General features: G+C 41.2%; 1 protein-coding gene across 1 annotated transcript in view; it reads left to right on the top strand.

Annotated features, from left to right (window-relative positions):
- Positions 1-16,140, top strand: part of akap1b (A kinase (PRKA) anchor protein 1b) — a 69,221-nt gene that overhangs the window by 32,914 nt on the left and 20,167 nt on the right. The window contains exon 4 of the mRNA XM_046074370.1: positions 15,852-15,978. Within this exon, the coding sequence (XP_045930326.1) occupies positions 15,852-15,978 (127 nt within the window). The remainder of the gene's footprint in view (positions 1-15,851; positions 15,979-16,140) is intronic.

Here is a 16,140-nt window from a genome sequence, read left to right as displayed (position 1 = left end):
TGCTGATTGGTCAGAGAGAATATTCACTATTCACTGCATCATCATTGCTGCGCCAGACAGAGGCCAGCAACAGAAAGTTTTATATTTTACAGTTTTCGTATGGAATTTCATCACTAAATCCACTTCTGAGAAGTTTTGAGGTGAGAAATCAGCTGTGTAGATTTCAATATTTCTATATTATATGTACAGTTTATTATAATATAGACAGTTTTACGAGAAGTGATGGCGGAACAAAATGTGCTTGAATATTTTCGGAGTTGAAGAGCGCGGAGGGGGAAGCCTGTGTGTGGCGTCGCTATGACGACCAGCTACGTACTATCTCTGGGTACTGTCTGCAATGGAAAACGGAGCAGGGCCGAGTAGAGTCCAGTCTATCGATTTGCGCTATGGTAGCATTTTTCGGCAAGGCAGCATAGATCGTCAGAACACCGGCAACAGTTCAGCGTTCAGTCCTGATGGTAAGATGTGGAACAATGATGTTGTGGACTCGAGAGTAACTTATACCATCTGCTAGGTTACGGTCGCAGTCTGAAGCGGCTTTGATTTGGATCACACTACCTTGTTTCTTACGACCCGCCCTTCTCTGCTTCTGATTGGCTAGTAGTCCTTACCTGGGAACTGCACATGTGCAACTCCCAACAAAGATTTTGTACAAGTAAGATGCATCACTCTGTGAAAAAGAGGAGCTGCAGCAATGTGCTTTTGGTGTTTTTTGAAAATTAAATTAAAATTAAATTAATTACGTGCAGCGGAGGTGGCGCTATGACTGTGGGTGAATGTCAGCATGTACATGTGTTCAGGGCGCGACTCTCATCCTACATGTACAGTTGGGTGCAGATCTGAGCATGCACACTAAAATTATAACAACTTCATGTTTCACGGCGAATCATCAATTTTCGATGCCACGGACACGCCCATTGACGAAAACTCATATACATAGCACAACTTTTCATCATGAATGATGGCACAGCAGAAATTTGAAGTCGATCGGACTAAATTCGTAGGAGGAGTTTGTTAAAGTACGGAGTGTGTAAATCCAAAAATTGCCGTAAAATTCAAACTGGCCGACTTCCTGTTGGGTTTAGGGCATCGCTCCAAGAGGCTTTTTGGTACGTCTGGACATGATACATGTGCCACAGAAATTTTAAAAAAGTTTACGTAGGTGAAACTTTGTCTGGGGGCTGCTCTGTAGGGGGCGCTAGCGAGCAATTTTGCCACGACCATGAGCGAAACCCATAAAATAAGAAATTTTTCGCTGCGTCTGAATTATGTGCAAAGTTTTGGTGAGTTTGAATATGTTTAGGCCCCCAAAATTGAGGTTACTTTGCAGAAAAATTAAAGCTGCAAGAACGCTGCTTGCAGACCAGAGCTTGAAGATCACGTCCTGTTGTCAGCAAATTTGGTGACATGTACACTAAAGTTACAATGCTTTCCTGTTTGATGGCAAATCACCAATTTTGCACGCCACGGGCAAGCCGTTCCACAAAAACTGACTGCACAACTTTTAATCGTTAGTCAATTTAGTCAGTGGGTTTAGAAGGCACAGCACAAATCTGAAGTCAGTCGGACTAAATCCCTAGGAGGAGTTCGTTAAAGTACGGAGTGTGTAAATTGCAAAAAATGAACATTAAATCCAAAATGGCCGACTTCCTGTTAGGTTTGAGCAATGGTGAAACATGGGCTGTATTCGAAACCGCCTACTATATATACTATATATATTACTATACTACTATATATTACTTTTTAAGGAGTATATGCTGAGTAACTAGTAAGTAGCTGTATTATTTCTTGCCCAACACTGAGTTGACAATAAGGATCGGATAAATTGGGTATGTTTTGATTATTGCTTGTGAGAGGCTATGTCTAATGTTTACTTTGACGTTGTTGTGGATTGATCACTCATGTAGCCTATATAGGCTACACTTTGCTGTATAAATGGTTGCTTTTTAAGTCGTCCTTATGTTAAAGTTTTTGGCACGTTATAAATTAATTTCTTGTGAATGGTTGTGACAGGGTTTATATGAGGCCTTTTCATAAGGCTTTGATCCGCGGGGGTCGCTCTGCGCCCCTCATCAACAGGCAGGCAAACAGCCCTTCGCGAGGTAACCATGGCAACGGCCTCTCCCGTGAAACTGTCGTGGTGGTTCTCGTCTCACGCACATGCCCGCTGCCAGAGTTGAAATGTCAAACTTTTTCCTACAGTTTATCAACAGACAGAGACTGATCAGCTGTTTGTTTCCTGACTAATATAACTGTATCTTTAGGCCGCCAGGTCTTAAACAGGCGACAACCTTTGCTGCTGTCAAAGTGAAAGTTATTAGTTATATTATTTAGTTATAGAATCAATTATTTCATGTTGCATGTTGCACACTTAGCTGTTGAAGTTTGGTAAAAAATGAATACAAAATAATAATTATTAGAGAGAGGTTGCAATGGCGCAGTGGATTAGACACTTATCTAGAGCTGCCACCAGCTTGATCGGGGTGGTGATGCCCTTTGCCAGTCACATGCCTGTGTACTACTCCTAGCAGGTTGGACATATCAACACATTGATGAGGCTATGTTGTAAAACTGGTAAGTTTATAATTAACGGTGTGCCGATGGCGTGACTGCGAAGTTCCACGTTTCGCCATGATACAGGAAGTTATTGTAACTTGACTGTACATGCTCAGGGATCTCATTTATAAATGGTGTGTACGTACAAAACAGGGCTGGAAACGTGCGTGTACACGCCACTTCCCAAACGAAGGTTGTGATCTATAAAAAACAGACTTGACGAGAGACTGTGTGGTCCTGTAAGTAAACTCTGAACCATGCGTACGCACATAAGAGAAATGATATACGGCGACTCACATGGCAGAAGGATGAAACTGTTTGAAATTAATATTCCTACTATTGTGGAAAATAAATTTAAATGTTACCTCTGAGTATTGTAGGCTTAAAACCTTTCTGAATAAACACCCGTTTTATTGACTTTCCCTGAAGTGCGCAAAAAAACATCATTAGATTATTTGCAGCACACAAAAAGAACCAGATTCAGGATAATAAACACAAACCGAGATATGGGTACAGTTCAATTGGGAATCATATTAATTAATACTTGCATGCAGTGCAATTTATTCTGATTAATAATGTGAACAGGAGGACAAATTACATTTAAATTGATGGCGTTTTCAATTCGTCAGTCGAGCAAATGGGAGTGCATAGTTTCATATATTATCACATGTTCATTGCCTTATTGAGCTAAACGCTGTGTGCCAGCATGTGGATGTGATGCGCTGTAAAAATGCGTTATGGAAAATATAACACTATTTTATTAAAGAAATATGAGTGTGTGTCACATAAAACAAGTCATATTTCTTTTAACTCATTAGCAGCCTTGTTAAGTCAGTGGATTGTTTGTGTAGCCTAAATAAATGTTTAAACACAAGCGGAATGCATTTGGTTTAATCTCTTTTCAAACAGGGGAATCCAACCTGGGTCATCCCGTCTTGCGTGTGTGTCACCCTCAGTGACGTCACTACTCAGGAGGCATGCCCCCTCCTGCAGATCGGTATTAAAGGGGTGGAGCTCCGGTTCCCCCTTTCCTCTGGTGCACAAGTGTTGCGTGAAACTGTGTTATTTACCCACCAAACAACATGCTTCAGCTTCACCAAAAGGAACGTCAGTGTCACACTGAGTTAAATATCCTTTTGAAGCTTTTCTGTCAGAATTTGCCTCCTTTTCTTCCTGCAGTCAGGACGTATTAATATTAATGAGGGGCGTTTCTTTCTCTTGTTCTCCTGTGCATTTTTTCCACACAGCTCGGCCACGCTCACTCACGCACTGATTGAACGCTGTGTTGATGTGTGTGTGCATGCAAACAGTTGCGTGTGATGACAGATCATACCATCAGGTTAAAAGCAGGCGGGAAGCTGACGCTCTACATGTCTAATGGACTGTGGCTGCCTGTGGCAGATTCAACTTTTGTATTCTCATTTGACAAAAGTCTGGATGGCACATTTGGCGCGCGCCCCCTCGCGCGGCGGCACTGTAGGAGAGAGTATGACGTGCCTGTTGTTTGAATTCTCCTGCTATTAAAAAAGCTTGCTATGTCATGTTGATGATTAACAGCAGGATAAATGCAAATGTAAATGCTCCGTACTTGTATAGCGCCTTTCTAGTCTTTTCGACCACTCAAAGTGCTTTTACACGACATCTGCATTCACCAGTCACACACATTCATACACTGAGCCTAAGTGCTCAAACAGAAACTAACATTCACACACATTCATACACTGGCGTAACAGCCGCCAGGGGCAAATCGGGGTTCAGTATCTTGCCCAAGGACACTTCAACACGCAACCAGGGGGAGCCAAGGATTGAACCGCCGACCTTCCGATTAACGGCCAACCCGCTCTACCTCCTGAGCCACAGCCGCCCCAAAGTTGAGATTTTTTTAATCTTTTGTGCACAAGAAAACAAATTTTTACACACTAAACATTTCTATACTCTGTGCCAAAAAGATAATAAAGTTATCTTGTGCTCATAAGTTATAAAAAGACCTTTTGGGACTTAATAAATTAATCTCAGTGAACAAATTAGGATGAAACAGCCCTCAGTCAGTCTGCTAGTTTCTCCACAGCGTCTTCTTGTTTACAGTGTTGTCGGTCAAGACAGTAGGCTTCACGAATGGACCAATGAACAAAAACTATGTGCAGGTATTACTCATGGGAGTTGTAGTGTCAAATTGCAATTCTTTATTTCAGATGCCTTTTGAAAAGACTACAATTTTTCAACAAGCCAAAGTGGCTAGTGGGAATGACAGTGTTACCCACCACTTTATCTCTTTATTTATTTATTTATAGAGCACTTTTAAAACCAACGTTACAAAGTGCTTTACATAAAGCAGTTATGACATAAAAACATATATAAAACAATACAAGAAACTAAAGTCACTTCAAAATATACTTCAAATAACATCAGGTGAAATCAGGGAATGCTCTACGATAAAAGTATGTTTTAACAAGGGAACAAGAGTTTACTGATTCAGCCAACCTAATTTCCTCGGGTAGATTGTTCCAGAGCCTCGGTGCCCTAACTGCAAAGGCTCTGTCTCCTCTTAGTTTCAGCCGGGTCTCTGGGACCACTAAAAGCCCCTTACTTGAGGATCTCAAGTTACGAGCTGGTATATAAGGTACTAGTAGGTCAGCAATATAGCAAGGGGTGAGACCATGTAAAGCCTTAAATGTAATCAGTAAAATCTTAAAATCAATTCTAAAACCTACTGGGAGCCAGTGTAACGAAGCCAAAACAGTAGTGATATGATCACGTTTCTTGGTTCTATATAAAAACCTGGCAGCTGAATTCTGGACATACTGTAGCCGAACAATAGATTTTTGATTCAGGCAGGAAAAGAGGCTGTTAGAATAGTCCAAACATGAAGAAATAAAAGAGTGTAAAATGGTCTCAGTATCTTTAAAAGTTAAAAAAGGTAGGATTTTAGAAATGTTTCCTGTGTGAAATGTTGTGCCCTAAAGGCAGCATATATAATGAAAATAAAATTGGTCCCAAGACTGACCCCTGCGGCACCCTATTCTTAACAGGTAGTGTATGAGGACGTGTAATTATTCAAAGACACACAGAAACTCCTATCCGACAAGTAAGATATAAACCAGTCTAAAACAGTGCCAGATATCCCCAATCATCCCCGATTGAAACAAAAAAGATGTTATTTGTTTCTAATGTATGTAGAAGCTGCTGCTGACACAATTTTTTTCTAAAATTTTAGCAATGAAGGGCAACTTGGAGATTGGTCTATGATTTTCGGGGAGGGAGATGTCCAGTCCTTTTTTTTTTTTAACAGTGGGTTCACACATGCAGTTTTAAAATAATCTGGGACACAGACGCTGGATAAGGAACTATTAAAAATTGAGAGCAAGCAAGGCCCTACAGAATCCATGACTCTCGGAATCACATCAAGAGGCCTGGAAAATACTCTCATATGTGATACCGTTTCTACAAGTTCCGTAAATGTAATTGGATAAAACCTGTTAAAACTGTCATGCTGTGGGTGAGGAAAATCTGAGGAAGTGGCACTGGGTGTGATAGAGGCTCGAATTAACTCCACCTTTTCAATAAAATACGATAAAAACACCTCACAGTCAGCGTTACTTTCAGTAGGGGCACAAGGTGGGGCTGGATTTAACAGCAGATCAGCAGTCCTAAATAAAAACCTTGGGTTATGGTGATGCAAAGAGATGAGTTCTGAAAGATATTTTGTTCTACCCTCTTTAACCATTCTATTATACTGTGACAGCAGCTCCTTCATGCTAGCGTAGTGTATTTGGAGTCCAGATTTCTTCCACCTACGTTCTGCTTTCCTATGTTCTCTTTTTAAGCTGCGGATACTGTCATTGAGCCAAGGCTGCTTTTTTTTCTCTAGCCTTTGACTTATATAGTTTGACTTATAGTATTTAATAAGGACAAGCAGATTCTCACAGCCTTGAGTTAACTGGGTGTCGGGAGCTGCACCTTTTTACTCCCCTCCAGCTCTCTCTGTAGCTCAGATAATCCCTGCTACCTGCGTGTGCTAAGCTGCCGCCGCCGCCAAGTAAAAGTGCTTCTTAAATGACGCATCAATGAATTGTTGAAATAATCTATAGAAGCTTCAAATACTAAAATCGTTATCTGCATCCCTAAAACTAATCGTTATGTACAACCCTAGCACATGCCTTTAGTACTCTTCCTGAGGCCCCATCCACACTACTCCATTTTAGTTTACAAACAGAGAATTAAAACGAATACAATCTCCGTCCACACCAGCGTTTCAGAGTTGATCTCCGTCTACATTAAAACGACTGAAAACGCACAGCTAGGACCCGTTCAGGTGCACTGGGCATGCGCGTGCCAGTGTAAACATGAACCAGATGGTCTATTCCGCAAAAGAATAAATAAATACAGACTAAGCATCAGACCATTTTTTCTTTTTCTTTTTTCTTTGTTGCATAGATCAATAATGAGTGTTATTTGCACAGTACAGAATATTTTAATAAAAATATGATGTCAAAAACCCGGTCAGCAGCATCGTGTTTCTGCTTTGCAAGACCCAATCGGAGAGCCGAGCGTGAGCAGCTGCATCATCGTTTCTGAAGTCCTCCATTTTGGCCCGTCTTCACTAAAATGCCCTCCGGAGTTTTGAAACGCAAAATGGGGTCGGTAGCGTTTCTAAACTTCTCCGTTTCAGGTCTTCGTTTTCATTGTTGTAGTCTGGACGGGAGGTGCAAACGTAGCAAAAGGTTGTTTTAATTTGAAAACACAGTAGTGTGGACGGGGCCTAAGACTCCATCTGGCCCAGTTGCCTTATTACAGTTGATTTTGCAGTTGATGCTCTCTTCACCTGATAGTTTGGAGAGTGAGTGGCTGGTTGCTTTCTGGAAAGCTGGTGTCTGGGCCTGGATCTGGTCCCCTACTAGGGACGGAGCTGTCCTCAAAGCAGACGAAGAATGTATTTAGCTGATCAGGGAGGGAGGGATCTGTGGAGGTGGGCTGACTGTTGAATGCATTGCTTGTAATCCCGCTTTGCTGAGGTGATGCCTCTGTCTAGATTGGCCCTAGCCCTCCTGTACTCCTCCCTGTCTCCTGATCTCAGCGCAGTGTCCCGAGCTGTGAGCAGCCCCTACACTCTGTTGGTGATAATGATTAGTTTTTTCAGGCTTACAATATCTGTGCAGAAGTTGACTGTGGTGGTGTAGAGCTCTTTTTCTAACTGTTCAAACAACTCCAACTTGGTGTCCTCGAAACAGTGCTGCAGGGCTGGGGAATCCTCCTCAGTCCAGATCTGCACACCTCCTGATTTGTGGTTTTGTTCTACCGATGAGGGGTGTGTAGGCTGGACAGTGTTTCCTCTAGGATTCTTTTTCAGCTGCGGGGGGAGGACAAACAGCAGAAAATTGTATGTTTTCCAATGACAAATATGTAATTTAACATCATATTGGGCCATTATTTTCACAATATCTCTGAACAAATAGTTGGAAAAGCTAGAGCAGATAATAAATAAACAACAGCCAAAGATCAGCCTACTGGAGGAACAACAACCTTTAGATCTGGAGAAAGTACTTTTGGTGCAGAAAACAAGACAAAACCTCCCTTCTGAGGTGCATTTTATTTGCACATTAAAATCCAAAAAGAAACGTCTCCTCATCAGCTTAAAAGGACTAGTTTGCATCACTAATTAGCTTTACTTACGGTCACCTCCATCCTTTCTTTTCCTAAACCACTTTTTCAGACTGAAAACTGAAAAATAATTCAGTCTGTACAGGACAGAGCTGCAGGTTACGTCAGTTCACTTGACCTGATGTTCATCAAGGCAGTAATAAAATACAGCTTCCAGTTACTTTCTATAAATTGAGCTAATGTTAAGTTACATAGCAGCTCTGTAGCTACTGTAGAAGCTTTCCTGCTTCACTTTTTCACCAGCAGGTGGGAAACAACAGACTTTTCTTGGTCTTGAGAAGCAGACACACTGTAACAGACACCGTACATTTACTGCCAGAATATTTTCCTCCGCTCGCGTTCACCGTCACTTTCTGCCGCTCGGACAGTCAAACACTCGCTACGCACATCCCGATTTCTTACAGGAGTTACGCTGTTCTTATAACACCATCTGTCACGTATGTTCTGCATAGAACGAGGAGAGGAAGCGAGCCGAGCATTGAGTGCTGCCGTGCTCGCACAGTGTGCGAGTGAAAACATTTGTAGCGCATAGTTTAATGATCGTGGGAAATTGTAGTAGTGGCGATCGTGATGAATATAGAGGAAACACTGCTGGAGTCAGGAACAGGGTCAGGTGATCTGACTGTCCAAGATGAGGTGAGCAGTGAAATCTACCCTGCTCAAAAAATAAAGGGAACACTAAAATAACATATCCTAGATCTGAACGAATGAAATAATCTCATTAAATACTCCTTTCTTTACATAGTTGAATGTGCTGACAACAAAATCACACAAATATTATCAATGGAAATCAAATTTATCAACCCATGGAGGTCTGGATTTGGAGTCACACTCAACATCAAAGTGGAAAACTACACTACAGGCCGATCCAACTTTGATGTAATGTCCTTAAAACAAGTCAAAATGAGGCTCAGTAGTGTGTGTGGCCTCCACGTGCCTGTATGACCTCCCTACAACGCCTGGGCATGCTCCTGATGAGGTGGCGGATGGTCTCCTGAGGGATCTCCTCCCAGACCTGGACTAAAGCATCCAACTTGGATGTTGGTGGATGGAGCGAGACATGATGTCCCGGATGTCCTCAGTTGGATTCAGGTCTGGGGAACGGGCTGGCCGGTCCATAGCATCAATGCCTTCCTCTTGCAGGAACTGCTGACACACTCCAGCTACATGAGGTCTAGCATTGCCTTGCATTAGGAGGAACCCAGGGCCAACCGCACCAGCATATGGTCTCACAAGGGGTCTGAGGATCTCATCTCGGTACCTAATGGCAGTCAGGCTACCTCTGGCGAGCACATGGAGGGCTGTGCAGCCCCCCAAAGAAATGCTGTAGGGTTGTAGACTCCGTCTCATGCTACCACTAGAGTGAAAGCACCGCCAGCAGAGAATGAATTTCGCAATGTGTATGTGACAATAAAAGTATCTTCTTATTATAAAGGTTAATAATACAGGATGAGAGCAGGTGAGAACAGAAAAATATGGGAGAAACCCGGGGAAACTGGGAGGGTTGACATGAGAGGAGTAATGTTAGAGAGAGGAATGGGGTAATGTGAGGCTACACACTACTATGGATTTTGTAAATCGTTTAACGAATACGATCTTCTTCGTCCACAGCAGCGTTTTAGCTGTGTATCAGAGTTGATATCCGTCTATATTAAAATGAATGAAAATGCACACATAGTAGCTGTTCACGTACACTGAGCGTGCACTTGTTGGTGTAATCATGAAGCAGATGGTCTACTCCGCAGTTGCAGAAGATTTGGTGAATGAAGAAAGTAATACAGACGAATAACCACACCAGGTATCTTTTTGCATGGACTGACAACGGGCTGGAAATGTTACTGAAAGTAACACGGGAGTACAGAGAGATGTGCCGGTGGAAAACAGAGTCGTCACCTAAATATGGCATCATACACAGTACATTTACAGTTATTTACAGGCCAAAATATTTTAATAAAACACCAACACAGTCACCATCACCATCTGACAGTAGCGTTGTGTTTTTGCTTTGCATGACTAAAAAGACTGAATCAGAAACCCAAATGTGCGTGTCTGTGTCATCGTTTTTAAAATCCTCTGTTCATGGGATCAATGGCATTTTCAAACTTCTCTGTTTACTTCTTGCTCCAGTTGTGGGTTCAAATCCCACCTCCGGCAGAATTGATAATTGCTTTCAACTTCAAACACGTGTGTGGTGTTCAGTTCCCACAGACTTGCAGTGGCTGTCTTTAAATTTGTATGTTGTTAGTCTTTCTAAATCAATACTTACGTGGATAACAGTGTTTCCTTGAAATAGTTGACAGCTCTATATATTTTATTCAACAACAGTGGACTCGACCTCAAATAAAATATATTTACAAGCTAAACTGTTGTGCCAGGAATGTTTTGTCATTGAGTGCCCTCTGTTGGTGCTTTGGAGGCATTTCATGTCCATAAAAACCAGAGCAATGAAGAAAGTTAAAATCAGTACTTAACCAGTGCATCTTCGTAGCGCAGTGGTTAAGTGCTTACCATTCAGATCCCGGTCGTGGTATGTTGACTCCAATACTGAACTGAAGAAATATTTCTGCAAATTCATCTCATTTTTGATGACCTAAATGTTCTCAAAAACTTACAAAATTTTGCATACATTCCAGGCAGGTCAACAACCAACAGGAAGTCGGCAGTTTAGATTTAATTGTCATATTTGGCGATTTAAACACTCCACCTTGAACACATCCATATGCCATTATTCACCCAAAGTCATAGCGCCATGCTTCATGCTGTGATGTGTTGGCAATAAAAAAACTGTCCCAGAAAAGCCTTAACACCGTGATGATGCTGTGTTGTGAAGCTTATTAATAACTACATGACATGCATATTGTTGTGTCCACGTGAATTCTTTTCTGTTAAAGTAATTTTAATCAATGCATGACACATCACTTTATTCTACAAAACCCATTCTGGTTTAATACATTTACATTATAATGATGTATATTATTTTATGTTTTGGCATCTCAAACTCCCAAAATGTCAGGTGGTACAACCATCTGTGCAAATAAACAGTTTTAAGAAAAGATTTTTTTGGGATAGTAATTGTGTTTTAAGGATAGTAATCCAAAATAAAATACTGTGGTATGATATGTTTTAAACTTTTAATATAAACCAAATTGTACAAAGTTGCTGAGATAATTGAAAAAATTCTGTTCAGCAGTTTGCATGTTTTCAGTTGTCAGGGTAGTACAACCGTTATTCCGAAGTAAAAATTTATTAACAGGTTATTATATCATCCAGAGGGCCCCACGTGACCTTTATGTCTGAGTGAAAATCCCTTTCAAATAATGATAAAAATACCTATGTTCAACTTATAGACTGGTTCACTTTCCATGTCAGTGGTACAACCAATGTAATACTTGGAAATTATTAATTAGGGCCTGAGCACAAACTGTGCAAAGTCCTTATTGAAACTGAAGGTATTCTTTTTTTTCTTTCTGGAAAGTAACCTCAATTTTGGGGGCCTAAACATACTTGAAAACTCACCGAACTTTGCACAAAATTCAGGAGTGGCGAAAAATTTCGTATTTGATGGGTTTTGTGCTTGGGCGTGGCAAAATGGCTCGGTTGTGCTCCCCTACAGAGCAGCCCCCGGACTAAGTTTTACCTATGTGTATGAAATGTCTGTGGTAGGTGTATCATGTCCAGACGTACAAAAAAGCCTCTTGGAGCCATTGCCTAAACCCAACAGGAAGTCGGCCATTTTGGATTTAATGGTCATTTTTGGTGATTTACACACTTTGTACTTAATAATATTTCTCAGGATGTATTGACAGAAATGCAATATAAGATCCATAACTATGTTTTCAGTGGTGTACGAAGACCTTACATAATGAACCTTTATGTTTATTACCTTAGAATGAGCCATTTTTATCTACATAACCACGGGCACCCCTTCTATGGAGGTCTCAGTATTGTGTCGTCATGTTTCTACAATAGCCGACAACGGACAAACAGTGCTACAGAGCGCGTTTCGTCATCACAGCGTTCTTTTGCTTGTATAATTCCGGCAGTGTAGATGCCCGTCACTACATTAAGGGCCAGATTTACTAAAGGTTTGCGCAAGTAAAAACATGTGCAAACTTTATCACCAGCAAATTAGCATGTAAGCTGATCTACTGACAGTGTGCACACTGAGTGACGTCTTTCAAAAGCACAAGGTAGCACCTGTTGTTCATTTAGTACTTTTGCCTTAATGAATATGCAATTTGGGGCGTAACATGCAAATACATTTATTTACTACACGCAATGTGATCTACCAAGCCTAAACGCAATTTCATGTGAGTGCAACAGCCTCTGTATTTAATACGTTTGAAAGGAAGGTGCAAACCGTTGAGCAGAGATGGCTGCTGTTATTGTTACCAGAAGGAGACACAGCCGTAATGAAAGAAAATGTAGAGAAATTAACATTAGATAATGTTATTCTATAACCAGTGGATTGAAATACAATTATTTTATTTATTCGATGAACTATATGAATAGAATTTTTTTTGTATTTTCATTTAGCAAAATTGCTTTGGCAATACTGTTGTATTAACATTCATGCCAATAAAGCAAATTTCGTTTCAACCTGATTTATTTTCTCCGGGCCCCCAGCTGCAGTGCATGGATCACGCATAAAATTCATTCAGCCAGGGGGAACAATCACCGACTGTTCACAGCGCGCCGGTCGTAATAGCAACACAACTCATTGTAGGTATCGAAGAGGGAATGGGGCGTACAGGGACAGATCGCGGCGCGACCGGGCACGGTGCAGACGGTCAGTGATTGTTCCCTCTGGCTGGATGAAGCACGATCTGCTGGCATTTCCTTGCGTCTGGGTCATTCCAGCATACTGTATCTATTTTTGCTGGGGTTTTCCAAAGCAGTTTTTCCAGGTGTGCTGTCCCAAGTACTTAACGCAATCTTAGGCAGGATGGGCAGGTACGATTTCCACATAATCGGGATGCACTGAATGAAACGAACCAAAGGTTTTCACGCAGTAGCTGCTTTCTCTCCTGACTCTCTATGGCGGAAACCATAAAAACACGCAAAACCCTCATTTAAATACTCCCACCTCCATTGTGTTTGCTCCTGTTGTCATCTACGCAATAATTCTTAGTAAATCACCCATAACGTCACCATGGGCTGGTGATGGCGCAATGGATAAAACACATGCCTTTGGTGTGAGAGACCAGGTTCAATTTCCCACTGTGACCCATCCACCATTCTCTGAGCAAGACACTTTAACTCCTAGTTGCTCCAGAGGCGTGCGACCTCTGACATGTATAGCAATTGTAAGTCACTTTGGATAAAAGCGTCAGCTAAATGAATAAATGTAAATAACAGGTACTAAAATTGCACGTGCAGTATTTTAGAATGCACATGCAATTTAGTACTCTTTATTCGGGATGTAAATCGGGCCCTATATGCGTCCGTAGAAGAAGAGGAAATGACAATAATAGAGTAGTCTTCTGGTTTATTAGAAGTAAGAGGAGAAGTGATATTTGGACAAATGAACGAGCACGTGTTATTTTGGCACGAGAGCCAACAGCCTGTGGATCTTTATACCATTAAGCCAGATGGAGTAGGGACAGATGCAGACAGCTGACAACAGAAATCACGGATGTTGTGGATTTTCCCAGATTGAAGGCTATAATGTGGGACAGATGTTTTCAAAGCGGTGCTGAATTAAGTTTGTCAGACAAGCTGTTGTTTGATAGCTTTAGTTTGAAGCTGGCCATAATCACCGAGAGACGTGAGGTGTTTCCCCTGTCAGTGGTGTGAAATATGTAGTTGCATTAATTTCATGTCGCCTACTTATTCTCCAGCCTGTGGGTTGGCTTTGCCGGTTACGTTAGTGAGACAATCAGCTGATCAGTAACGTTAATTGGCAATAAAGCCGTAACATTAGCTTAGAGCATGGAAGCATCAGCCAGCTAAACTTTTACTGCCCTGGTAGAAAAATCATGTAAGGTTAGTTGGATTGGTTTATTCTCCAGCGCTGGCTTTGGCTTGTGGTGTAAAATATGTAGTTGGGATTAATTTCATGTAGTTACTCTCTCTCCAGAGCTCTGTTTTGGCTTTGTCGGTTAAGTTAGTGAGACAATCAGCTGATCAGTAATTGGCAATAAAACGGTAGCTAACAGCTGGAAGCTCAGATCAGCCAGCTAAACCTTTACTGCCCTGGTAGAAAAAATATGATGTTGGATTAGTTTTAAGTAGTTAATCTCTCTCCAGCGCTGTATTTTGGTTTTGTTAGGTTCCTGAGACAATCAGCTGATCACTAATTGGCAACAAAACTGCAGCTTCCAGCATCAAAGCTCGGATCAGCCGGCTAAACTTTTACTGCGCTGGTAGAAAAAATGTAGTTGGTTGATTGTAATTTCATGTAGTTATTCTCCAGCGCTCTGTTATGGCTTTGCAACGTGGACAGAAATGTGCCCTTACTTTGAGTGAATGAGTTAAACATTATTATTGGCAATAAAACAGCAGGGAAGCTCAGATCAGCAGCTAAACTTCACATTTTACTGCCCTGGTGGAAAACATGTATTTCTTTTTACTGCTAATGGTGATATATAACAAGACCGTGTGTCTATCAAGTTACCAATAATGAATACTTTCAGAATTTGCATTAAAAAAACATGTTGTTTTGGATATTGTTCTGCCACTGTGCACACAAATGTGTAATTTGTACTTTCACATGCTAAATGCCCATTAAAAACGTCTGCCCATGGCGTGGCATCCAAAATCGATGATGCACCATGACACAGGAAGTTGTTATAACTTCAATATACATGCTCACATCTGCACCAAATTTTATATGTTTAATAAGAGTCGTGCCCTGAACACATCCATATGCCAATATTCACTCAAAGTCATAGCGCCACCTGCTGGCAACAGGAAATTACACTTTTTACGCTGTAATGTACTATTCCTAGCAGTTGGACATTTCAACTTCAGAACTGTCCCAGAAAGCCCTTAACACATTGATGAAGCCATGTTTTAAAAGTTGTTGTGAGTTTGCTGTTAATGACGTGGCGGCAAAGGTCCTCACTTCGCCGTGACGCAGGAAGTTGTTGTAACTTGACTGTACATGTTCAGATCTTTACCAAATTTTACACGTTTATTAAGAGTCCCGCCCTGAACACATGTACATGCCGACATTCACCCACAGTCATAGCGCCACCTGCTGACAACAGGAAATGATCTTTAACGAAGCAGCCCTTGCGGCACAAAAAACGGAAAAAAACGCTTCTATTTAGGCCGTCATGTTTTATGATTTTCTAAAACGGGGTGAGCTTGTGGCTGTCTTTAAACCCAAGATTTGGATTTCAGTCGTAATATTAATGATATACAGTATCCTTTCACACGATACCCACAATGACAAACTTCATTGACAAGATGAGGCTAGGGAAATATTTAATATTTAAAGAACACTTATTTGTAAGACACAACTTCCTAGATGCTACGATTTACAGGGAATTGGTGGGAATTCAGGGATTCTTTTTCTCATTAGAAAAGTCTGAATTGGTATTAGGCTCTTAAGGTTTGGTTCACATTCTTATAAAATGTTAAAAACTACAGTTTAGTGTACATTGTTTCTTCTGCCTGTCTTCCTGTACCAGCATCTTGTAGGGCGGTTAATAGGGAAACAAGGGAGATACGTGAGTTTCCTGAAGCAGAACTCGGGCGCAAAGATCTACATCTCCACCCTGCCTTATACACAGGAGTTCCAGATCTGTCACATAGAGGGTGAGTCAGGGGAACCAGATCCCTGTGTCTTCTGAAGGTGCTGGTGGGAGGGAATTCATTCACATTAAGAGTTTTTCAAATGAAGTGTTTTACATTTTGTTTTACATCTGTGTCATTTTGGACCACACCTAAAACTTCAACTTGTATTTGATATTTTTCCAG

The sequence above is a fragment of the Micropterus dolomieu genome, linkage group LG17, assembly GCF_021292245.1.
Source record: "Micropterus dolomieu isolate WLL.071019.BEF.003 ecotype Adirondacks linkage group LG17, ASM2129224v1, whole genome shotgun sequence".
In the NCBI taxonomy this organism is placed as follows: domain Eukaryota; kingdom Metazoa; phylum Chordata; class Actinopteri; order Centrarchiformes; family Centrarchidae; genus Micropterus; species Micropterus dolomieu.
This window is presented reverse-complemented; position numbering and strand designations above follow the sequence as displayed.